The 25,852-nt window shown below is 50.4% G+C and overlaps 1 protein-coding gene across 2 annotated transcripts in view; it reads right to left on the bottom strand.

Annotated features, from left to right (window-relative positions):
• Nucleotides 1–25,852, bottom strand: part of LOC140425576 (coagulation factor XIII A chain-like) — a 140,906-nt gene that overhangs the window by 68,629 nt on the left and 46,425 nt on the right. For both annotated transcript variants that reach the window (XM_072510022.1, XM_072510024.1), the window contains exon 3: nt 22,107–22,295. In XM_072510022.1, the coding sequence (XP_072366123.1) occupies nt 22,107–22,295 (189 nt within the window). The remainder of the gene's footprint in view (nt 1–22,106; nt 22,296–25,852) is intronic.

Consider the following 25,852-nt stretch of genomic DNA (forward strand, 5'->3'; position numbering starts at 1 on the left):
CTGGACAGGCTCGATGCGGAAAGAATGTTCCTGATGTTGGGGACGTCCAGAACTAGGGGTCACAGCCTAAGAATAAGGGGTAAGCAGTTCAGGACTGAGATTAGGAAGAACCTCTTCTCTCAGAGAGTTGTGAGGTTGTGGAATTCTCTACCACAGGAAGCTGTTGGGGCCGGTTCGCTGGATATATTCAAGAGGGAGCTGGACGTGGCCCTTGTGGCTAAAGGGATCAAGTGGTATGGAGAGAAAGCGGGAGTGTGATACTGAATTTGTGTGATCAGCCATGATCATATTGAATGGTGGTACAGGCTCGAAGGGCCAAATGGCCTACTCCTGCACCTATTCTCGGTGCTTCCCAGGGTCCAGCCGTTTATCATGTATTCCCTTGCCTTGTTTGTCCTGCCCAAGTGCATCAACTCACACTTATCCGGATTGAATTCCATTTGCCACTGATCAGCCCATCTGACCAGCCTGTCCATATCCTCCTATAATCTACGGCTATTCTCCTCACTGTTTACCACCCCATCAATTTTCGTATCATGTGCAAACTTACAAATCAACCCTCCTACATTCAAGTCTAAATAATTTATGTAAACCACAAACAGCAAGGGCCCCGGCACTGATCCCTGCGGGACCCCACTGGACACAGGCTTCCAGTCAGAAAACACCCCTCGACCATCACCCCCTGCTTCCTGCCACTCAGACAATTAAGGTTTGCCAAATTTTCTTGGATGCCATGGGCTCTTACCTTCACTATCAGTCTCCCGTGTGGGACTTTATCGAAAGCCTTGCTGAAGTCCAAGTAGATTATGTCAAATGCATTGTCCTCATCTACACACCTGGTCACCTCTTCGAAAAATTCAAACGAGTTGGTCAGACATGACCCCCCGTTAACAAAACCATGCTGACTGTTCCTGATTAATCCCTGCATCTCCAAATGAAGATTAATTCTGTCTCTCTCATAATTGTTTCCAATAGTTTCCCCACCACTGAGGTTAGACTGATTAGTCTGTAGCTTCCTGATTTATCCCTTCCTCCCTTCTTGAATAATGGTACCACATTGACTATCCTCCAGTCCTCCAGCACCTCTCCTGTGGCCAGAGAGAGGATTGAAAATTATTGCCAGCGGTCCTGCTATTTCCTCCCGTGCTTCATTCAACAACCTGAGATACATTTCACCTGGCCCTGGGGATTTATCTGCTTTTAAACCTGTCAGACCACTCAGAACCTTCTGTCTGTCTACGTTAATTTCTTTAATTTTATCACAGTCTTTCTCTCTGATTTCTATACCCACACTGTCCCTCTCAATCGTGAACACCGACACAAAGTATTAGTTTAGAACCCTACCTACGTACTCCGGCTCCACACACAAATTACCACTGTGGTCCTTAACTAGGGACTCTTTCCCTAGTTATCCCTTTACCCTTAAAGTACTTGGAAAACTAGGGTTTTCCTTTCTTTTCCCTGCCAGTATCCTTTCATGACCCTTTTTGCTGTCCTAATTTCCTACTTAAGTTACCTCTTGCACTCTCTATACTGCTCTAGAGCATCTGCTATTTTGAGCCCTCGGTATCTGCCAGAAGTCTCCCTTTTTCTCTCCATTCATTACTGTATATCCCTCGAAATCCAAGGTTCCCTGGATTTGGTGAGTCCACCCTTTTTCTTTATTGGACTGTATTGGCCCTGCACTCTCCCTATTTCCTTCTTGAATATGGCCCACTGTTCTGTCACAGATTTACCTGAAAGTATCTGTTCCCTGTCCACTCTGGCCAAATCATATCTGATCTTATTAAAGAGGTTGCAGGTTTGGAAAGTGCTGCCGAAGGAAACCGGACAGCCCTTCGTTTTAAAGCTCAACACAGTGTCAATAGGCCAAGAGATAGCTTTGAAAGGGAGTCCCAGTGTAATGAAGCTGGTACAGAACTCCGACAGGCGAGAACTTTGCTTGCCCGCAGTTTTCGATTCACAAGAGCAGTAGGTTCATCGCGGCGTACATAATGAATCTAATCCGGTGTGCCAGCCACTTAACGAACACTTTGAACAACCATAAACAGACCTCTGGTCACCTCCTGCTTTAGACAAAGCAGCGGCCACCACCCCCAATGACTAAACAGCAATTTCAGAACAGCTGGAAGCCGTACAGATGAAAGACGGATTCCCCACATTGTTGGTCACCATTACTCAGATAATGAGTACTGACATAAACCTGATAGCAATACCCAGGTAATGGTATATCTGATGAAAAATAAGATCATAATTGGTAGACATTTAAAAAATTATTAAATTAGCATCTTGGCTCCTAATCCTGGATTTCAAGGATTCCAAGAGCATTTTCAGCCAGCTGAATAACAACGCACAGATGGTCTGTGTTATATAAATTATTTTCCTGATAAAAGATCTGTTTACTGCATACCCAAAACATGAAGTCATTCGTTCTGAATGTGCACTGCTTTTTAAAAATCAGTTCAAATAGCATCTGTGTCCAAGACTTATTCTGCAAATGTTCCATGATGGCAGAGAGGCAACTCCTTCACATAAGCATCACACGCTACATGGGGAAAAATCAGCTTCAGCAATGAGCACGGTCAGTTTTCTTGTCCTTATTGTAATTGCCTCCAGCTATACTCTGTTGTCTAAGACCTGACGTGCAATGGTCCCTCCCTGATATGGTGGTGTAGTGGTTATGCTAATAGAACAGTAAATCAGTGGGCTAGGCTAGTCATCTCAGTAGCACATGACTTCAAATTCCATTCGGTTTTCAAAAGGCTGGTACTGGAGATGGTAGATTGTAGTAACTCCTGCTGCTTTACTCATGGCCTGTTGTCCTTTCCCATTCTGAACTGTACCTGATTCCCGTCCCACACCAATGTGGCTGGACTTAAGGCCCTCGGAAGTGGCCTTGCAAGTCAGCTGTTGTCGCAAAGAGAAACAGGCATAAAACTAGATGGGTTGATCAACCTTGACCTAAGTTATTGAACAGGACATGACAAAGAGGCAGCCAATCCTTTATTCCTCAAACGGTCTCAGTAATTGCTGGGATTGGTACCAGAGCTATCTCATATACAGTGACGAAAGAGCAAGTGAGCTAGCACAGACACAATCGGCCAAATGGCCTTCTTTGTTCAATGATTTTATGACTAAATAGCCAGACACAGGGCGCAATTCTCCGGAAAGATTTCAAAGTGTGGCAGCGAGTGGGAATTCCCGTGAGTTTCCTGGTGCTTGGCCGAGGGTGGGGGGGTGCTGAAACCAATGGGGGGTGGAGGAGGATTTGGAGGATATCATAGACCGATCCAGAGGGCAGCAGAATGTACGTACAGTTAGTCAAATGAAGGACAAAACAAACCTCTCTGTAAAATAAAGCAAATTAGCACGGGCAAGAAAAATGTAATGTATATAAGCAACAACTGTTTATAAATATGAGAAAAGCCAATAAAAAGATTTTCAACAAAAAAAAAAATATTGGGTGCGATTTAACTTAAAGGGAACAAAATCCCATAGCGAGCAAATTTATCTGCATGATTCCCGCGCTTGCAGCGCCAAGAAACACAATGATATAAAATGCCGCCCGGGTTAGATAGGGGGCCTCAGCAGGGAACGCACTGTCGAGGTCACACATTGCCCCGTTGTGTGCACTGAGGAGTTCAGCTCACTGGAACCCCTCAGTGTAGCGAGTGATTGGGGCGCTGTTTGTAAATGATCCCGTGATCCTCCCTGAGCCCCACACCACTAGGGGAGGGTCCACACCCCACCCCCGCACTCCTCCCAACACCTGAGCAAGGTACCTCCGGCCCAATCGCCAGGGCACAAAAAAAGCCAACTGCGCATATTGGCAGTGCAACCTGGCACCCTGGAAGTGTCCTTGCCATCTGGCATTCTCACCTGAGCATCTTGGCAGGGTGCCAGCCTGGCAGTGCCAGAGTACCACCCTGACCAAAAGTGCATGCACCTGGGGGTCTCTGATTTGCTCTAATATGCAGATTATCTAAAGGGTGGCTGGGACTCACATCACAATTCTCCAGAAAGTCAACTGGACCAGCCACAGAAATGCCCCAGTTACTAGAGCAGGTCAGAGGCTGGGTATTCTGTGTGAATGGCACTCCTCCTGACTCCCAAAGCCTCTATATCGCCGACAAGAAACAGGCCAGGATAGGATGGATTGATTTCCATGTGCCTGGATAATTGCAATAACGCTCAAGGAGGTCAACATCATTCAGGACAAAGCAGCCAACTCTAATCTATGCCCTACCCAATAGCTTAAATATCCACTCCCTCTACCACTGACGCACTGAGACCGCAACATCACCAAGGTTCCTTAGGCAACACCTCCCAATGTCAGGGCCTGAACCACTGAGAATGACAAAAGCATCAGGTGTGTGGGAGCACCATCACTTCCATGTTCCCCCCCAAATCACCCACCCTCCCATCTTTGACTTATATGACTATTCGTACTCTCTCCCCGTGGGATACCCTCCAGCACATGGACGGCAGTGGTTCAAGAGATAGATGACCATCACCGACTAACGGGTGACTAAGAATGAGCGATAAATGCTGCTAACATCCCAAAAAATGATGATAAAAAGAGAGTTCTATGTTCTAAGGCCTCCATTGCTGTGCTGCGACAACCTGTCCAGAGAGGTACGGCATCCACAAGCACAGCTCCTCAGGCAATGGAAGGAAAGTGGCTGCGGTTCTGCGCACCCTATGTTAAGACCTTCTCTGACCAGCTCCCACCCTGAGAAGCCTAGCATTTGGCTGGCCTACTGCTGCTACACTTCCCACCATGGAACCCAACTGAAGTGCGAAGGACACATGCCACAAAGTCTTCAGGATCTTACAGAGCAAATGATGGAAAAACAAATCTCTAAGGTAGACCCCACTGTGGAAGTGCAAAAACAACACCATAGCAAATAGATGCTGCTTGCAGACGGGGGTCACTTTAAATGCTCCTTCCAAGTGACATTTTAGAGACCACTCCAGTTCAGTTTTACTATTGCCGGGGACTATCTCTGCTGATGTAAATGCTGCTTCAGGCAGTTGCTCTGGCCCCTTAATGGAAGTTTGGAGTTAGGATGGCGGTGGGCAATAAGTCAGCTGGTATGATTTGAAGTCTGGTTTCCGCTGGACGGAAGGAGCTAAAATCGCCCATCCCATTACTAGCCTATACCTGCAAACAAAGAAAGGCCGGTGGCAACTTTGCGAAGCAACCTATGTGTGCCAGTTCTCCACAGCACTGGAGATCACATTGCTACCTCACTCACCTTACACCACTGTGGCTAAAGTAGTAGCAATCTCGTCAGATGAAAGTGTCATTAAATACGGAGTATCATGTGTTCCTGGTGGGATACCTTTCTTACTTGGAAATATTACATTGAAAATGTCCACTACTCCACCTTAACCCTGTTTTTTTGAGCTAATTACTTGTTTCTGAGCAGATTTAAAAGTGGACTTTCAGAAAACTGCTCCAGAGAGACATCTTGTGGCCCGAGCCTGCAACTACATTACGACAGTGGGCATAACAAAACCATAAAGAAAAGTTGACAAACAATTTATATTGGTAAATGTTGATGAAAAACATCACCAAGAGTAGTGATATCAAGCATTGAGTGCCCCACAAATAGATTTTTAAAAATAATGTATTTAGATTTTATGATCTTTTTCCCATTGTATTTTCTTTTCACAACACTGAAGTTTGCATACAATCTGTCACAGAATCTACATCATCCTTTCATCTCCTTCGAAATGAGTTGGGTACTTACCTGGTTCCCTCCTGGGAAGGATACAAGATTATTGACCTAATTTTTCTTCTTCAAATATTTATTCGCTTCCCTTAAAAGCTATTATAGTTCTGCTTCCAGTTCTGGTTGTGATAAAGTATTCCGTACATTAATAACAGTCTGCATAAAATGAAATCCGGCCACTCTCTTCTTTCACTCGTTCAATGGCGATTATGCTCTAGTTACCAACACTGACCAAAATAAATTATTTCCCCCCCCCCCAATGCACTCATCAGAACTCCTCATTTATGAATAACTCAGTTAGATCTGATGTTAACTGTTTGTGGTTCCAGTGAAAATTACCCTGGTTTCCCAGATCTCTTCTCATACCTAAATCTCATGCCCTGGTACGATTTTAGTAAATCTCTGCTCTATCATCTCCATGATGTCAACATCTTTTGAGAATAAGACACTTAAAACTGGACATAGTATTCTAACAGTAGTCTAACCAATGATCTGTACGCGTTCGGCATTATCTATTTGTTCTTGTACTCCATATTCTTTAATAAAACAATAGGATATTCTCTGTTTCTGAAATTAGAACAAAGAACAAAGTACAATACAGCACAGGAACAGGCCCTTCGGCCCTCCAAGCCTGTACCGGTCATGATACCATCCCTTGGCCAAAACCCTCAGCACTTCCTAGTGCCATATCTCTCTAAAGAACAAAATTGTGGCTAGTTGTCAGGTTCTGGGCAAGTGGTGGAACTCATCTAACCACTCATCTTCCTTTCAATGTGATAGGTGCAGCTATATGGGGCTCTTCTCCAATCAGTGCACTTGTAGTAACTGTAACTGATCCAACAACACAATGGGAGGATCCATCATCCACCAACAGTGTTCCAATCTCAATGAGGAGTTTTGGTTAACACAAAAAGTTGTGATCTGGAATGCAATAGTAACTTTCAAAGAGGATTCAGATAAATGCTTGAAAGGGAAGAAAATGACAGGACTATGAGCAGGAGAGTGAGATTAATTGATAGGTCTGTCAAAGATGGACTGAATGGTCTCTTTCTGTGCTTAATAAATAAAATAAACATTAATGTGATGTCTGCCGTAAAAAGACTTTCCACCAGGCATTTTCATTACTATTTCTTTCTCTACCGTCAATTGACGTACCCTATCGCCCCTTAATAATAATCTTTATTATCACAAGTAGGCTTACATTAACACTGCAAGGAAGTTACTGTGAAAAGCCCCTAGTCACCCCATTCCAGCGCCTGTTCGGATACACAGAGAGAGAATTCTCAGTGGCAAGTAGTATTGGTGCCACGTAAATGCCAAGCAATGACCATCTCCAACAAGAGAGAGTCTAACCACCTCCCCTTACATTCCTATGTTTCTATTGGGTATAAAAGGCATTGAAGTGTCTGATCAGCCATGATCGCATCAAATGGTGAAACAGGCTAGGCGGGTTGAATGGCTTATCCCTGTACTTATGTTCCTTTGACATTCATTGCCATTTTTTAAGAAGACACGGGGAGTCGACACCGAGTTGAACAAAAGAAACAAAAGTTTATTTACGAGGCTTAAGGTACACTGTTCCCGATGATGTCCAACCGGGTCTGAAATGGCTGGCCTTATATACAATGGCAATTAAGCCTATACCGGCCCCTTAGTGGGGAAGCTCATATTCCGCAAAGGAGCTGGGGAATGTAATCGTCCCCACGTCGTAAGTCCCGTGCAGATGCAGGTTATGACAGCATTGCCATGCCAAATTTCCCGCCATTAACATCCTGAGTGTCGCCATTGACCAGAAATTGAATGTGGCCAGCCATGTGACTGTTGAGGCTACAAGAACAGGTCAGAGGCTGGGTATTCTGTGGCAGGCGATTGACTTCCTGACTCCCCACAGCCCTTCCACCGTTTGCGAGGCACAAGCCAGGAGTGTTAATACAGGAGGAATATTCTCCACCTGCCTGAAACGAGTGCAGCTCCAACAACACTGATGAATCTCGACACCCCACACAATGCCGCCCACTTGATTGGCATCCCATACAAACACTAATTTCCATCCTTATTCTCCAGGCTCTGTTTGATTTTCTGTCGTGTTATTGGCCCTTGTTTTATTGTATCATCTTGTCGTGTCTCATTTTCATTTTAAGCTCCTTACGCATCCAAGAGTTTACACCTTGTGAGAATATATCTGTTCAGTGTCCCAATCAACTCTTGTTTAAATTTAAACAATTTTCTACTGTTTGCCCGCTGCCTTTCCTAATACTTATTTCCAAATTACCCGGGCAGGCTCCCTTTTTAAAACCATTGGAATTTGCTGCTTTTTTTCAGCAAACAAATAGTGTCACCTATGCTGCTTCCTTCTCGGCGTTTGGATTGTGGTGTAGTTGCCGTCTGCTTGACTTATCCATTTGATCTACTAGTTTCATGTCAATTCAGGTGTGTGAAAATAGAAACATCTCAGCAAACTGAAGTTGAAATGGCAGAGCTGTCATTCTACCTGTCAGCCTCAGCTCTCGTACCTGAACTCGGGCAGGCTTGGCAAATATTGAAGGTTTAAGGCTGGGTAATGATATACATGCGAAACTCTTGTCTGTAGAAATTTCTCCAATGCCATATTGCATTGGTTAATAGTCTGCACGTTCTCCCCGTGTGTGCGTGGGTTTCCTCCGGGTGCTCCGGTTTCCTACCACAGTCCAAAGATGTGCAGGTTAGGTGGATTGGCCATGCTAAAATTGCCCTTAGTGTTGGGTGGGGTTGCTGGGTTGTGGGGTAGGGTGGAGGTGTTGACCTCGGGTAGGGTGCTCTTTCCAAGAGCCGGTGCAGACTCGATGGGCCGAATGGTCTCCTTCTGCACTGTAACTTTTATGACTATGACTATAGCTTTCAAGGATTTCTGTTCTCTTGACTAACATACAAAACAGCTGACTCGGAAAATGAGAACTTGCAATTATGCCACACTTTTCACAGCATCAGGATGTCCCAACCAAAGTGCGGTACCACCAATGAAAGACTTTCTAAACGATTTCCAGTGGTGACATGTAGAGAGCAGCCGTAGGTGGCTCCCGCCAGAGACCTTTGATTTAAGCTCCTTTCGCCCGGTTTTCAGAGGAGATTTGGGGAGGAATTTGGTCGGTTTGATGGGATAAGAATTCCACATCGAAGGAATGCTCAATAAACCAGGCAGCAGAAAATTAAAGAATCGTTGTCGGACTTGGAGGCCTTGAGAGCATCAGCTGCTGAGAACGTGGCGGAGACTCCAGCTGCGTCGGTGGCCACTCCGCTCGCCACTGAGATGCTTGCAGTCATCTTGACGGGAGGACTCAAGAATCTACGGGCAGGAGGTCACTGAGGACCTTGAGAGTGTGAGGGCGGTATTGAGAGGCGATGTCCACTGTTCCTGCGGCTTGGGCAAAAATGGATGACGTGGTAAAGGTGCAGGGCAGAGTGCTAAAGGAGGTGGAGGTGGTCCTTATAAGGCAAAGTGACCAGGTCACCCCCCTGGAAATGAAGATGGCACTATGGCTGGTGACAGCAAGGCATTAAGGTGGATGATTTGGAAAATCACTCAGGAGGCAGAACTTGAGGATTGTCGGCTTGCCGGAGGGCCTGGAGTGTACAAACCCAACAAAATGTATGGTGCAGATATTTGGGAAGATGGTGGGGAGGGGGGGAATGGCATCCCCTCCCAATCTGGATCGGGCTCACAGCGCACTGTGGCAGAAGCCCCGTGCTGGTTAGCGAACGGTCATCGTGCACTTAAGAACATAAGACCTAGAAGCAGGAGTAGGCCATCTGGCCCCTCGAGCCTGCTCCGCCATTCAATGAGATCATGGCTGATCTTTTGTGGACTCAGCTCCACTTTCCGGCCCGAACACCATAACCCTTAATCCCTTTATTCTTCAAATAACTATCTATCTTTATCTTAAAAACATTTAATGAAGGAGCCTCTACTGCTTCACTGGGCAAGGAATTCCATAGATTCACAACCCTTTGGATGAAGAAGTTCCTCCTAAACTTTCACAGCTACCAAGAAAAGGTAGGCAAAAGGTCATCGAGACTCCAGGTGGGAGGGCCACATTGTGAGGACCTATCAGGATATAGGAGCCATTCAACAAAGCCAAGGCTGCGTTGTGTAGGAACAACGTCCAGCTTGGCTGTGTTTACCCTGCGCGCCTCGGAGTGACTTATGAATCAAAAGATTATTACTTTGAGTTTCCGGAGAGGCAGAGGCATTGTGCAGAAGGATGGACTGGGATTGAGATACCTGTGAATTTCATCGGTTGGGAGATGTCTGTCTGGGGGGTGGGTATTTTGCCATCTTCGATGCCACCTGCCATGTGCGACCCGTGGGGGCCGGCATCTTCGACACCACCCGCCACGTGCACCCCATGGGGCCGCCATCTTAGAATCAATGTAAGATTCGAAGCAGCTTAGCCAGTGTTCAAACGTGGCAGTGGCGTTGGCTGCTTGGGGGTCCAGCTCCAGGCGATCAGGCTTGAGCGTTGGATCCATCTTAAAATTGTAGCTGATTAAATTGATGTACCATCAATGACGACTTACGAAAGTCGGAAGAGTAAACTGTGGCTTTAATCAGCTAAAAGATACCTGCTGGCAGCCGGTCCCAGAATGAGGGCAGGGCTGGAGGTTAGCCACCTTTATACTTGAGCCCGAGGGGCAGAGCCCCAGGCGGAGCCAGCAGGGACAAGCCCAGACATGTAACAAATAGTAAGAACAGTAAGTACAATAAGTAAGAACAGTAAGTACAATATAATACAGTGGTTTACCACAGGTGGGGGGAGGGGAAGGTTAATTCTCTGACGGTGGCTATGAACTTTCCTTTGTGCTGTTTTGATGGGAAATTTGGCGGCCATCTTGGGTAGGCCTGGTGTTGGCTCTCTCTGAGTAGTTGCTGGACTGCCCCACAGGATGGGAATGGCTGACTCTGGGCCAGAGGCAGGCGAGTTGGGGGGGGAGGGGTAGATGGCCCCCTATTCGGCTGGTCACTTGGAATGTGAGGGGATTGAACAGCCCGGTAAAAAGAGTGTTTGTGCACCTTAGGAGTTTGAAGGCGGATGTGATGCTGTTGCAGGAGACCCATTTGCGGATCAAAGATCAGACAAGGTTGCAGAAGAGCTGGGTGGGTCAAGTATTTCTTTCGGGATTTGACAGTAGGACCCGAGGGGTGGCGATTTGGATTAATAAGAGAGTATCTTTTTTGGCAGCCAAGATTTTGATGGATCCGAACGGGAGATATGTAATTGTCAGCGGGTTATTAGCGGGTACCCTGGTAGTCGTAGTTAATCTATATGCACTGAACTGGGATGATATGCTTTTGTCAACAAATTGTTGGCTTCTATTCTCAATTTGGTCTCGCACCAGCTAATTCCGCAGGGGAGGGGTGGGGGGCGGGTGACTTTAATTGTGTACTGGACCCTCGGCTGGATGGATTGAGGCCTAAGTCTTTGAGTCCTTCAAGAGTGGCAAAAGTGCTTTTGGCCTTTATGGAGCAGATGGGAGGGGCAGGGTTGGGGGGCAGACCTGTGGCGATTGTTACATCCAAATAAGAAGGATTTTTCTCTTCTCTCTCAGGTGTAACAGGTTTACTCTCAGATTAGCTTTTTTGTGGTTGGTAGGCCTCTGCTTCTGGGGAGTGGTGGGGCAGGGTATTCGGCAGTGGTTATTTCGGATCATGCTCCACATTTTGTGGATTTGGTGTTGGGATCGAGCCCCGCTCAGCACCTCCTGTGGAGGTTGGAGACGACGTTGTTGGCGAATAAGGGATTGTGTGAGAGGATTTCCTCCACAGTTGGGGAGTCCGTTGACTTTAATAGAAGTCAGGAGATTTCACCTTCCACATCGTGGGAGGCTCTGAAGATGGTCATTAGCGGGGGAGATAATCTCCTTTAGGGCACACAAAAGAGAAGAGTGGAAAGGTGGAGAGTCAAAGGTTGGTGGATTCCATCTTTGAGGTGGACTGCCAGTACTCACTTGCCCTGACGGCGGAGTTGTTGGCAAGTAGGAAAAAACTGCAGATAGAATTTGGGCTGCTTTCATTGGGAAGGACGGTGCGCCTGCTGCAACACGCAAGAGGGTTTTTTATCAGCACGGAGTGAAGGCCAGTTGCCTGTTAGTACACCAGCTGAGGCGGCAGGCGCCCTCTCAGGAAACAGTGCAGGTGAAAGATTCGAGTGGCAGATTGGTCTCCGTCCCAGGTAAGATCAACGAGGTTTTCAAGGCCTTTTATCATAGCCTTTCTGAGTCAGAGCCCCCACAGGATGGGCTGTCGATGATGGAATTTTTGGATGGCTTGTGTATCCCAGTTGTAGGATAAGAGAGAAAGGAGGAGTCGGAATCCACGTTGAGCTCGGAGGAGGTAAAGCTCTGGGCCCAAAGGGATTCCCGATCAAATTTTATAAGACTTTTGCGGGTCAGCTGGTCCCATTGTTGTTAGCGATGAATCCGGGTGGCCCACGATTGGGCCTTGCTCCATGAACTAAATTTTGCTGGTCTGGTAAATGGGGTCAGGACTGACTTGGAGAAGTGGGAAAACCTCCCTCTGTCCCTGGCAGGCAGGGCCCAATTGGATATCTTCCCAAGGTTTCTATTTTTATTTTACTGTCTCCCAGATTGCCTTCCCAAATCTTTCTTTGTGAAATTAATAAAATGATACCTTCCTTTGTTTGGGCGGGCATGACCCCATAGATTTGTAAGGTGTTTCTGCCGAGGGAGAGGCAGCCGGCGGGCCTAGCTCTGCCCAATCCATTATATTATTATTGGGCGGCGAACATTGAAACGGTACGGGGTTGGCTTAAGGGCACCGAGTCCACGTGGGGGCGGATGGAGAGGAGTAACTGTAGAGGCGCTAGTTTGAGGACCTTGGTTTCGGGTCAGCTTCTGTTTTCCCCCTACAAAGTGTACTTCAAATCCTGTGATGGTGGCCACTCTGTGAATATGGAGACAGTTTCGGCAACATTTGAAGCTGGGCGCCATGTCACTGTTAGCCCCAATCTATGGAAACCATTATTTGATCCGGTGGTTTTGGATTCTTCGTTTGGGGCATGGGGATGGGTGGGTAGGAGTGGTGGCGGGGGGGTGGGGGGGGGTTTGGAACGGTTTGGGGCATGTTTATAGAAGGGAGGTTCGCTGGGTTTGAGGAGTGGTTGGGTAAATTCCAGCTTCTGAAAACAAATCTGTTTCGGTAATATCAGGTGCGTAATTTTGTGCGTAAGGAAATTCCTTCCCCCTGACACCCTCGCCCTCTTTGATGGTCCTTTGGGTGGTTGAGCTTGGGGAGGGTAGGATATTGGATATTTATAGTTGGTTTGTGTTTACGGAACTAGCTCCGCTGGATGAGGTTAAAAGGAAGTGGGACAGGGAACAAGATCAGGTTTTTGATGGGGGCGGGGGAGCTGTGGAGTGAGGTGCTGCAACTCCATCTCCTCATGTGCTCGGCTCAGCTTGATTCAAGTCAAGGTGCTGCAGAGGGCACAGCTGACCAGGGCGGGGATGAGTTGCTTTTTTCTGGGAGTAGAAGATTGCTGTGAGTGTTGTTCAAGGGGTCCGCTGAATCATATGTTCTGGTCGTGTCCTAAACTTGGCAGCTTTTGGGTCTCCTTTGTCAGCAGGGGTTGAGCTGGGGCCTTGCTCGCTGGTGGCTATCTTTGGGGCCTCAGACTCGCCGGAGCTGCAGACGGGGGCGAAGGTGGATGCTCTGGCCTTCGCCTCGTTAATAGTCAGAAGGCGGGTTCTGTTTGGGTGGGGGTCTCCGCTTCCACTCTGTGCTTTGTCCTGGTTGAGTGACCTTCCAGAGGTTTCGCATTTGGAAAAGGTCACATAAATCATGGGGGGATCGGCAGAAGGGTTCTATTCGAGCTGGCGGTCTTTCATTTCCTTTTTTAGGGAGTTGGTCACCGTCCGATGTTAGGGGGGGGCGTGTTTCTGGTGTTGTTCCTGGTTTTGATATTTTGGTGTGAAGAGTGAGGGCGGGGGGGGGGGTGAGGTTGAGCCTAGATTGTATTTGTGGTGTACTATGGTTTTACGTTTCCATATTGAAAACATTCTCTCAATAAAAATGTTTTTTCAAAAGAGAGACTTTCGAAACGTTGGCCAAGATTAGTGGTGGGCAACCTGTGGTCCATGGGCCACATGCAGCCCATCAGGGATCTGAGTGAGGCCCATGTGGTAATACCAGGTATTGCAGTAACTGAGAGGTGAAAGACCATTGGCTCGACATAGGAGTCTACCATTGGCTAACGTACATAGCCCCGCCCTGAGAGGCGGGGTATAAGAACCCATGCCATCCCAGCAGCCTTCACTTTCTGTACCGAAGCTGCTGGGTACAGTTCTAGCTGATTAAAGCCAATTAGATATGACTCACCTTGTCTCGAGAGTAATTGATTGTGCATCAGCCCACTAGACATTTTATTGACCGTTGCTCACGAGTAGGGCTGCCATATTCCGTTGTTTCTATCTGCATTGTTGTTTTCTTACCACAATGACTAAAATGATAGATATGTAAAGAAAGGACTCTGGGGCGAAATTCTCCCGAAACGGCGCGATGTCCGCCGACTGGCGCCCAAAACGGCGCCAATCAGACGGGCATCGCGCCGCCCCAAAGGTGCGGAAAGCTCCGCATCTTTGGGGGCCGAGCCCCAACATTGAGGGGCTAGGCCAGCGCCGGAGGAATTTCCGCCCCGCCAGCTGGCGGAAACGGCCTTTGTTGCCCCGCCAGCTGGCGCGGAAAAGACATCTCCGGGCGGCGCATGCGCGGGAGCGTCAGCGGCCGCTGACAGTTTCCCGCGCATGCGCAGTGGAGGGAGTCTCTTCCGCCTCCGCCATGGTGGAGACCGTGGCGGAGGCGGAAGGGAAAGAGTGCCCCCACGGCATAGGCCCGCCTGCGGATCGGTGGGCCCCGATCGCGGGCCAGGCCACCGTGGGGGCACCCCCCGGGGCCAGATCGCCCCGCGCCCCCCCAGGACCCCGGAGCCCACCCGCGCCGCCTTGTCCCGCCGTTCAAAAGGTGGTTTAATCCACGCCGGCGGGACAGGCAATTTATCGGCGGGACTTCGGCCCATCCGGGCCAGAGAAGCCAGCGGGGGGGCCCGCCAACCGGCGCGGCCCGATTCCCGCCCCCGCCGAATCTCCGGTGCCGGAGACTTCGGCAACCGGCGGGGGCGGGATTCACGCCAGCCCCCGGCGATTCTCCGACCCGGCGGGGGGTCGGAGAATGACGCCCCTGAAGTGTGGTGCTGACTGTGCACAACATTGACTGTGAGAGCCGTGCTTTCATTCAAAGCGTACATACTTACTTCATTTATACTGTTTGAAATTGATAGTGTTATTAATATAGGAAAAATTAAGCATTTTCTATAACTCATTGTAAGATATTTGGCGTGTATTAGATGTAGCCCTTGTTCATGGGGTGATGATTAGTCAACATGCCTGATTTCAATGTTAGGAACATAGGAACAGGAATTGGGAGCAGAAGTGGGCTACTCAGCCCTTCGTGCCCGCTCCGCAATTCAATCAGATCATGATGGCCCGCTGGGATGAAAGAGGGCCGCATCACTAATAATAATAATCTTTTATTGTCACAAGTAGGCTTACATTAACACAGCAATGAAGTTACTGTGAAAATCCCCGAGTCGCCACATTCTGGCGCCATTGGCGACTCTCCGCGCGCGTTGGGCCGAGTGGCCGCCGAGATAGGCCGAGTCCCGCCGACGCCGTTCACATGTGGTCCTACCCGGCGCAGCCTGGTGTGGGGGATCCGACCCGGGGGGGGGGGGGGGGGGGCCTCCACCGTGGCCTGGCCCGCGATCGGGGCCTGCCAATCGGCGGGCCGGCTTCTCCTGGTGGGGGCCTATTTTACTCCGCGCCGGGCCCCTGTAGCTGTCCGCCATGTTGCGTCGGGGTCGGCGCGGAGAAGGAAACTAGCGCACATGCGCGAGTTCACGCCGGCTGTAGCGCGCATGCTCAGACCTGCGCTGCCTGTTTGACGCCTGTGACGGCAGCTGGAGCTGCGTGAGTCGCTCCAATGCCATGCTGGCCCCCTGTAGGGTGCAGGATCGCTGATCCTGGGGGCCTGTTGGCGCAGTCGTAAAACGCGACGGCGTAAATGACGGCGTCAACACTTAGCCTCAGGGTCAGAAAATCCCGCCCCCTGTCTCTGGAAACGCGACTTGTTAAAATGTCTGGCACAGAGCCGAATTCTCCAGCCCCCTCTGTGGCTGGTTTTCCCATGGTGGAGGATCTTCCAGTCTGGCCAAAGTCAATGATGACTCACATTTGTCGCCAGTGCTACCGTAACATTGAGGAACCTGCAGCAGGGGTCAACGTTGGTGGGACCAGATGATCCCGCCGGCGGACAGGTCTAGAGAATTGCGCCCTTAATGTCAGATTTAGTTCCGGGTGAGGGGGAAGGGAAGCCTATATTGGGAGTTATGCCATGCGGCTCCGGAATGAGTGTGGAGGATGCATATGACCTGCACCCTACCTTGATAATGGACTGAAATCAGTCTTGCTGCACTAATCCAGCGATGGTAATTTCAAGGCTTATGCCAACTAACGGTGAAATAGCAATCAGTCAATTTTTTAACACTCACATAATTTCTCCAATAGGCCCATCGAGTCTGCACAGGCTCACGGAAAGAGCACCCTTCCCAAGGTCAACACCTCCACCCTATCCCCATAACCCAGTAACCCCACCCAACACTAAGGGCAGTTTTAAATGCCTTGACAGCTTGACACCACCCTTTGACAATTCAGCTTGACATTTTTGACAGTTCCAATGAGTTATGCATTTATTATGCACATTCATGCCTACTTTTAAAAAATCCAAAGGGCATTTGACCCCTCCCAAAAGGCACCTTACCTTACCCAAAAGGTAGCTTACCTCCCTTAAAGGTGTCCTGGGGCCATATCCAAAGGGGTACCTTAACTCTCCAAAGGGGTACCTTGGCTATCCAGATTAATTCACAAAGATCAGACCTTACCAAGGTCTGATTTGCACATCTCAGGTTTCATAGAATTTACAGTGCAGAAGGAGGCCATTCGGCCCATCGAGTCTGCACAGGCTCTTGGAAAGAGCACCCTTCCCAAGGTCAACACCTCCACCCTATCCCCATAACCCAGTAACCCCACCCAACACTAAGGGCAATTTTGGACGCTAAGGGCAATTTATCACGGCCAATCCACCTAACCTGCACATCTTTGGACTCTAGGCACCTCTCACACCCAAATCATACACAAATGGAGATAGCTTCAGATTTCTGTGGACAGCTGCCTCTGCAAAATGCATCTGCACAAATCCAGACCCCGATCCATTCCAGTCCCCCATGAAAATGGTAGGTGTCACGTTCAGGGGCAGGACCTCTGGATTCGGGGCTCTTCCACCATTTTCAGCAAGGTGGAGAGGCTCCAGGACGGTGTCAATTTGTGCACAGCAAGGTCCCACAAATAACAATGTAACAATCTGCAGATAATTTATTTCAGTGTTGTTAATTGAGGGAAATATGTAATATGGCAGGGTGCCAAACCCGTTGCTATGTTCCAATCCCCCACCGGGATCAATGTGTGCAATTAAAGGCTTGAAGCTCCCCGCTATCATGACCTGACCCCCTCATTGCGAACTCCACCGGGTGGGGGGTTGGCCAAGCGCAGGTCAGCCGCGGTGGAGCCTGAGGACCAAAGTGGTCAGGGCACTGATGAAGAATGGCGGGGTCCGGCGTGACTCAATGGGCCCCGGGGCTCACCCGAATTCTCCGGCCCGCGATGGGCCGAAGTCCCGCACGCTCTTTGCCAGTCCCGCCGGCGTATATTGGAGTAGGTCCCTTAACGGCGGGACTTGGGGGCACAGGCGGCCTCCGGGGTTCTTGGGGGGACGCGGGGGGATCTGGCACCGGGAGGTGCCCCCACGGTGGCCTGGCCCGCGATCGGGGCCCACCGATCCGCGGGCGGGCCTGTGCCGTGACGGCACTCTATCCTTCTGCACCGGAGGCTGTATCGGTCCGCCATTCCCGGTGCGGAAGCGAATCCCTCTGTGCATGCGCGAGGATGACGCCATCGGCAGCACACGCTGGCGCCCCCGCGCATTCGCCAACTCGTGGCAGCCGGCGGAGGCCCTTCGGGTAGGGGAGAATCCCACCCAATTATTTTTCACTTTACTGTCTGGACTGCTCTTCAGCTTTCAGGCATGAGAGACTGATGGGGGAGTCTGATGGGGGTCTCTGATGGGATGATTGGTGGGAGCATTTGATGAGTGTGACTAATAGGGGTCTCTTATGGAGTCTGATGGTAGTTTCTGATGGGGGTCTCTTATGGGGGTCTCTGATGGGTGGGTCTGATAGGGGGTCTTATGGGAGGTCGGAGGGGGTTTTGATGGGGTGTCTGATGGGGGGGCTGGGGGGTCAGTGGGGGGGAGGGGAGGATCACACTGATGCATGCATGCTGTGGGGGATGACCTCTTATTCCCATGACAGGGGGAAGATGCCCCTCCTTTTCAGCGGGCGGGGAGGAGGAGTGGGGCAGGAATAGCGTTGCGGAGGGAAGGGGGTCCTGCCTCCATCCCTTGGGATCAGGCCCCCAGCTCAAAATGGCAGCAATGCCAGGATTCCGATGGAATTCCACAAGCTCTCACCATACGTATAGTTGCACGGTTCATGAGAGAGACTCACACCCGGGGTGAAATTCTCCGGTATCGGCACGATGTCCGCCGACTGGCGCCCAAAACGATGCAATTCAGTCGGGCATCGCGCCGTCCCAAAGGTGCGGAATGCTCCGCATCTTGGTGGGCCGAGCCCCAACCTTAAGGGGCTAGGCCCGCGCCGGACGAATTTGCGCCCCGCCAGCTGGCGGAAAAGGCCTTTGGTGCCCCGCCAGCTGGCGCGGAAATGACATCTCCGGGTGGTGCATGCGCGGGAGCGATAGCGGCCGCTGACGGCATTCCCGCGCATGCACAGTGGAGGGAGTCTCTTCCGCCTCCACCATGGTGGAGACCGTGGCGAAGGTGGAAGGAAAAGAGTGCCCCCACGGCACAGGCCCGCCCGCAGATCGGTGGGCCCCGATCGCGGGCCAGGCCACCGTGGGGGCACCCCCCAGGGCCAGATCGCCCCGCGCCCCTCTCCAGGACCCCGGAGCCCGCCCGCGCCGCCTTCTCCCTCCAGTAAGGTAGGTGGTTTAATCTACGCCTGCGGGACAGGCATTCTAGCAGTGGGACTTCGGCCCATCCGGGCCGGAGAATCGCGGGGGGGGGCCCGCCAACTGGCGCGGCGCGATTCCTGCCCCCGCCGAAAATCAGGTGCCGGAGAATTCGGCAACCGGCGGGGGCGGGATTCACGCCAGCCCCCGCTGATTCTCCGACCCGGCGGGGGGTCGGAGAATCTCGCCCCCGGACTCCACTCCTAGCCCCAGTGGAGACCAGTCCCGATTCTCCACTGATGGGAGAATCCAGAATGGAGAATCCCAGCAGGAGTATCTGACCTTTTTGCCTCTGTGGGCCACGCAGTATGAAAGTGCACAGGGGCTCCACCAACCACCACGCCACCCAATTCAACTGTTGTGAAAGAAAGACAGCATCCATCAAGAAGCAGAAAGGAGGATCTGCCTGTGGTGGGTTTTCTGGCCTATCGTGTAAGAAGCAAAACCTCCACCCATCCCTGACGAGGAAAACGTTATTGGGGAATAGAGGAGGGGCCGGGCTCTCCATATGCCAGTATTCCAATTTTCCTGGTGACGCAAAGGAAAGGAACTACAATAGCCTATATCCCTTGTTTACCAAGAGTGTATCCACCTCGTCCTTAAAAACAGTCAAAGACTCTTTCGACCACCTTTTCAGGAAGAGGGTTCCAAAGATTCACCATCCTCTGAAGGAAAACATTTCGTCCCATCTCTGTCTTAAATGGGTGACCCCTTATTTTTAAACAGTGACCCCGAGTTCTAGATTCTCCCACAAGAGGAAACATCCTCCCCACACCCACCCTGTCAGGGCCCCTCAGGATCTAGTATGTTTCAATCAAGTCACCTCTTACTTTTCTAAACTCCAGCAAATACAAGCCTAGTCTGTCTAACCTTTCCTCATAAGATAACCCATTCCAGGTATCAGTCGAATACACCTTCTCTGGACAGCTTCCAGTGCATTTGCATTCTTTCATAAATAAGATGACCAATTTTGTACACAGTACACCAGATGTGGTCTTACACGTGCACTTTACTTACAACTGAAGCAAAACCTCCCTATTTTTACATTCATAACCCCTCACAATAGATGATAAAATTCTCTTAGCTTTCCTTTATGGCAATTAGTGTAAAGTCACCATAGTCCCAGATGACCAAAGGCTGCTTTCCCCTTTAAGAGGGGGGAGAGCTGACTGGTGGTGGTTTAACCTGAGAGTCACCACACCTCAGGCGAGGGGCAGGTTGAGAAGGCGGGGCCTTCATGAATAACCTCAGCCAGTACGGGAATTGAACCCACGGTGCTGGCCTCCCTCTGCATCACGAACCAGCTGAGCTAAACCGGCCCCATAGCCAATTAGGTACCTTTTGAAGTGTAGTCAATGTTGTTAAGTAGGAAACGTGGTAGTTATTTTACACGCAGCAAGCTCCCACAAGCAGCCATGTGATAATGGCCACACGTGATGGTGGTTGGGGATAATTATCAGCCAGGACAACGGGGAGAACGCCTCTGATCTTCTTCAAAATAGTGCCATGGGATCTTCATGTCTGCCTGAGAAGGTAGACAGGGCCTTAGTTTGACGTCACATCCAAAAGACACTTGACATTGAAAGGGAGACACGGGCAAGGCAAGTAGCCCGGCCCCCAAGAAAAGGTTACATTTTTCAACATCTTGATGGGCCTCATTGTACTTTGGAGGGAGCTTGGATTGGGAACGAATGCAAGGGGGGGGGGCGCGGGGGGGGGGGGGATAAAAACTGGGGTTATTTGGGACAGACACCAGCCATCTGCACCTGCTTGAAGGCACCTCCTTTGTTAATAAGATGTCTTTCCTTCCCACTGACCCTGCAGGTGTCAGGCAGGGTTAACGCTGGATAGAATTGGATGGTGAGATTCCAAGATTATATCCCAAGGCTTCTCGGGCCCAAACATCCCCATTCCATTAATGAGCAAACATTTCAAGTTGCTGCGATTGAGAAATTTTGGTGGCTAGCTGATTTGAGATTTGTTCACCGAGAAGACAATACTGTTAAAAACAGTTCTGGTCAAACCTCTAATGCAGATAACCAGGACAAACGAACAAATCAGGAAGATAAGTACAAGTAGGACTGTGCTTCCCTGGGGCCACACAGCTGAAAGGGTACAGCTCGAAGCCAGATGTAACCTCTGTTCTGTTATGAATTATTCAAAGGAAAATCAATGCTCAATCCCACCTGTGAAACCCTGACTTCCATCACTCAGAGATCTTAGGCGGGATTCTCCCCTACCCGGCAGGGGGTCCCGGCGGGATGGAGTGGCGTGAACCACTCCGGCATCGAGCCGCCCCAAAGGAGCGGATTTCTCCGCACCTTTCGGGGCCAAGCCCTCACCTTTAGGGGCTAGGCCCGCGCCGGAGTGGTTGCTGTCCCGTCGGCTGGCATGGAAGGCCTTTGGCGCCATGCCAGCCAGGGCCGAAGGGTCTCCGCCAGCCGGAGGAAGTCCGCGCATGCGCGGGAGCGGCAGCGGCTGCTGACATCATCCCTGCGCATGCACAGGGGGGGGAGTCACCTCTGCGTCGACCATCACGGAGGCTATGGCCGACGCGGAGGGGAAAGAGCGCCCCCACAGCACAGGTCCGCCCGCAGATCGGTGGGCCCCAATCGCGGGCCAGGCCCCCGGGGCCAGATCGCCCCGCCCGCCCCCCAGGACCCCGGAGCCTGCTCGCGCCGCCTGGTCCTGCCAGTAAGGGAGGTGGTTTAATTCACGGCGACGGGACCGGCATTACAGCAGCGGGACTTCGGCCCATCACGGGCCTGAGAATTCGGCGGCCGGCAGGGGCGGGATTCTCCGACCCCCCCACCAGATCAGGCTAAGAAAAGTAGCATTACCCAATGTCTCTGGCACTAATGCCAGACGTGCTGCATGACAACAGCATGTGGACTCCTGCACCAATGCTGCTGAATTGCACTCAAAAATCACAGATTTGCAGACTCTTTACAGTTCATTAGGAAGCCACTCAGCCCATCAGGTTTGCACCGGATCTCTGAAAGGGCCTTCCACCTGGTCCCACTCTCATGCCTTATCCCCGTAACCTCGCATAGTCTTTCTTTTCAAAGAGCAATCCAACTCCTCCTGAGTACCTCGATCGAACCCACCTCCACCACCCCCTCAGGCAGTTTGTTCCAGACTCCAATATGTTCTACAGGCTCACTCTTCAGTACTCACCAATCAAAAACTCAATCCACAACTTGTCCTTCCCTGCATCATAGGCGCGGTTGAAGGTGATTGTTATCTGGAAAGGCTGGCCGCGTCTCACAATCAGATTATTGCAGTCATAGAGATCCGTATGATGCCGTGTCTTGTTAATGCCGCCTGGGTTGGTGTGTACATCGACGCTCCAGATCTCCAGAAAATCTTTAACAGAAAGGAAAATACATCAATTCTTTCTCGGACAGTTTTGTGTGCTGCGCTTTGCTCGACCCATTTACGGTGAGAAGCTTGGAACGGTTATCTTTCCAGATCAGCTTTCTCAGAATTAAATGCAATAGTAGGTGCAGTTATCAAAACCAGAAATAATGCACAAGTCAATCAGCACTTGCTGCACAAAATTAGATTATAATTTCAAACATAACCACTCATCATAGAATTTACAGTGCAGAAGGAGGCAATTCGGCCCATCGAGTCTGCACGGCCCTTGGAAACAGCCATTTAAGCCCACACTTCCAAACTAACCCTGTATCATAGTAACCCCACCTAACATTTTTGGACACTAAGGGCAATTTAGCACGGCCAATCCACCTAACCTGCACGTCTTTGGATTGTGGGAGGAAACCGGAGCACCCGGAGGAAACCCACGCACACACGGGGAGAACGTGCAGACTCCGCACAGACAGTGACCCAAGCCGGGAATCGAACCTGGGACCCTGGAGCTGTGAAGCAACTGTGCTAACCACTGTGCTACCATGCTACTGTACTCCGTATATATCCTGTTCTGTTATGTTAGAAGCCTTTCTCTGTAAGATAAAGGGTGTGATTTATGGGAAATGAATTCGAGTTCCGCCACAAGTGCATTTATCCAGGTTTTTCCTGGCACTGGCAGCATTGAGAACGACTCGCCCGTATTAAACGGGACTCTGTTTTATTTTGGGGCCTTGGAGAGGAAGGCCCTGCAGAGGCCGCACCTAATCCCATTTCCTGGACTAGCCTTTTCTAAATGGCGCTCGATCTCTAGACCCCCCCCCCACCATGATCTCCGGACGTCCCCAATGCCCCAACTCAACAATCAAGGAGTTATCGAAACCTCCACACCCCACCTCATATAGGGCAGGCCACCCCCAGGCCCAATCCCCAGCACGGGGTGTCCGGGGCGAGACCGTTAGGTTCCAGGCACTGGGTAGATCCGGCCTAGACACCTTCCAGTGAAACTAACTGCTCACTCGAATATGCAAATCTGGGTCCCGACCTCAATTGGCCGGATGCAGAGCGTGACGCCTCGCGAGATCTCGTTCGATCGTTATTGGCCTTGTCACGCCTCGTTAGATCTCGTGAGGCTTGACGAAGCCAATAAATCTTTCAAGAGGCCTCTCGCGAGATTTACCAGCCTCGCTACGACCCCAATCGGGACACGGCTCGTCTGATAGATTGTGCCCATAGAGTTGTAGATCTTCATTACTTTGTTTTGGTTTCCAATTTGCGAGCTTTTTAATACCTCGGCATGATGACCTCTGTTTTAGTGAAACTCACATCTTTGCCAATTGTAAATATGTTCCCATTATATATCGGGTGTTTTTTTTTTGTAAAAAATATTTTTATTCTCCATTTACACATTTTCTTCAGAATTTACACCCCACCAACAAACAGTAAACGGTAACGAATGCAATGTCAATCCCCCTACCAACAACAACGATCCCATCCTCCCACCGACCCAAACAACGGCCCACCTGACAATATAAGCATCAAATAAAACAAACCCTCCCAAGAAGGAAAAAAGGAAAAAAGAAAAAGGAATCAGGAATCGCCCCTGGTCATCATTGCCATATATAGTCCACCCCACAACCCTCCCCTAATAATCAATGCCATTCAATGCCCAAAAGAGTACCGTGAATGACACCCATGAATTGTAGACAACCCCCCACCCCCCCTCCCAGACTCCTCCCCTCCTCTTGTAAACTCCTCCCCCCAACCTCGGTTCTTCCCCTCAACTTTTCACCCCGGCTAAACTCACCGAAACCTGTTCTACCAGGCTCCAATGGCCGCAGCCCCTCCCACACCTCACTCCCGTTCATTGGCCGGCTTAAACCGGCCAGCGTGGAGGCCCCCGCCCGGGTCTCCTTCTCCCTTGCCCAGTCCCAGGAAAACCAAGAAATACCCTTTAGCACACAACCCCAGCAGACACACCCAAGCCCCAAAGAACCATCATTGCAAATGAAAGTCCCAACTCTTCCCTTGTCCAAATATATACAGCGTTGACTCATTTAGTACATACACCAACACGCAGTGAAACAATAAAGTTACATGAGGCTACATCGGTACACGACCCGCTCTCAGTCCCATTTCTCAATTCTGCCACAGTCCTTCTGCCTTCGCAAACTCCTCCGCCGCTTCTGCCGTCGCAAAATAAAAGTCCTTGGATTTGTAGGTCACCCTCAACTTAGCTGGATATACAATGCCGCACTGCCCTTGCTGATGTACAGTGCCTTCTTCACCCGGCTGAAGGCAGCCCGCCTCCTCGCCAGCTCCACCGTAAAGTCCTGGTATATGCGTTTACCAGCTCCAGCCTGTCATGATATTCAAACACACACATCATGATGGACACACTAACAGGCAAATCAGAGTACACAACACCACAACCAATCACAGACAAGAACACCAACCACATAAAAAGCACGAGCACGACACCTGGAGGTCAGTAGGTCTGGGGAGAAGGAAGCATGAAAGAGCTGTTGAAACACCACAAGCAGGGAGCCCCCCACGTGCAGAGTGCAAAGACCAAGTTGTAAATAGCAAGTTTAAATAAACAAGTGTTGTACCATATGCAACTGTGTTGGCTCTTCTGTGTGTTAGAACACCCAACACCACATGGTACAGGAGTGGATCGATACCTGCCTACCAACCTGCCATTCTGGACATGGACCACACCGGCAAACCGCAGCCGATGCAAGTCACGGGGAACCTAGGCACCAACTGGAAGCTCTACAGGCAGCGATTTGACCTGTACATCCGTGCCACCGAAAAACAGAATGTCTCGGATGATTCGAAGATTGCAATGCTCCTCTTCTACGCAGGCCCCCACCCAAATGATGTCTTTAATTCACTGGTGTTCGAGGAAGGCGAAAACCAGGCCAAATATGACACGGTCATCCTCAAAATGGACCAGCACTTTCAAACTGAAGTAAACGAAACTTTCGAAAGATACATCTTTCAGCAACGCCTGCAAGGTAAGGAGGAGCTTTTTCAACCCTTTTTGACGCACCTCCGGATTCTAGCGCAGTCCTGCGGTTACGGCACCACCACAGAGTCCATGATCAGGGACCAGATTGTTTTTGGCGTTGCCTCCAGTGGCCTACGCCAGCAGCTTCTTAAAATAAAGAGCCTCACCTTAGCGTCTGCTGTGGAAGCCTGTGTCCTCCATGAAAATGCGACCTGCCGTTTTGCCCGATTTCAGGCGTCCGAGTTGGCACGGAGGGGGTCCCCAGCCGTCGAATCGGCAAGCCAGGCCGCCCACGACGTTGAACGCATCCAGGCCGTCGATTTCTTCCCGCCCCACGGCCCGGACGACAGCGGCCGCTTCCCGCGCTTTTCGCGGTCTCCCGCGCAGGTGCGCGCCAAGAATAACGGCCACAACGAGGGACGCACTGCGCAGGCGCGCCCACCGCAAGATCGCACTGCGCATGCGCAGTGGCGCAACGAACGCCGTGACGTCATGACGTGCAGCAAGTGTGGAGGTCTACACTTAAAAGGGCAATGTCCTG

Source organism: Scyliorhinus torazame, chromosome 6 (genome assembly GCF_047496885.1).
Source record: "Scyliorhinus torazame isolate Kashiwa2021f chromosome 6, sScyTor2.1, whole genome shotgun sequence".
Taxonomy (NCBI): Eukaryota; Metazoa; Chordata; class Chondrichthyes; order Carcharhiniformes; family Scyliorhinidae; genus Scyliorhinus; species Scyliorhinus torazame.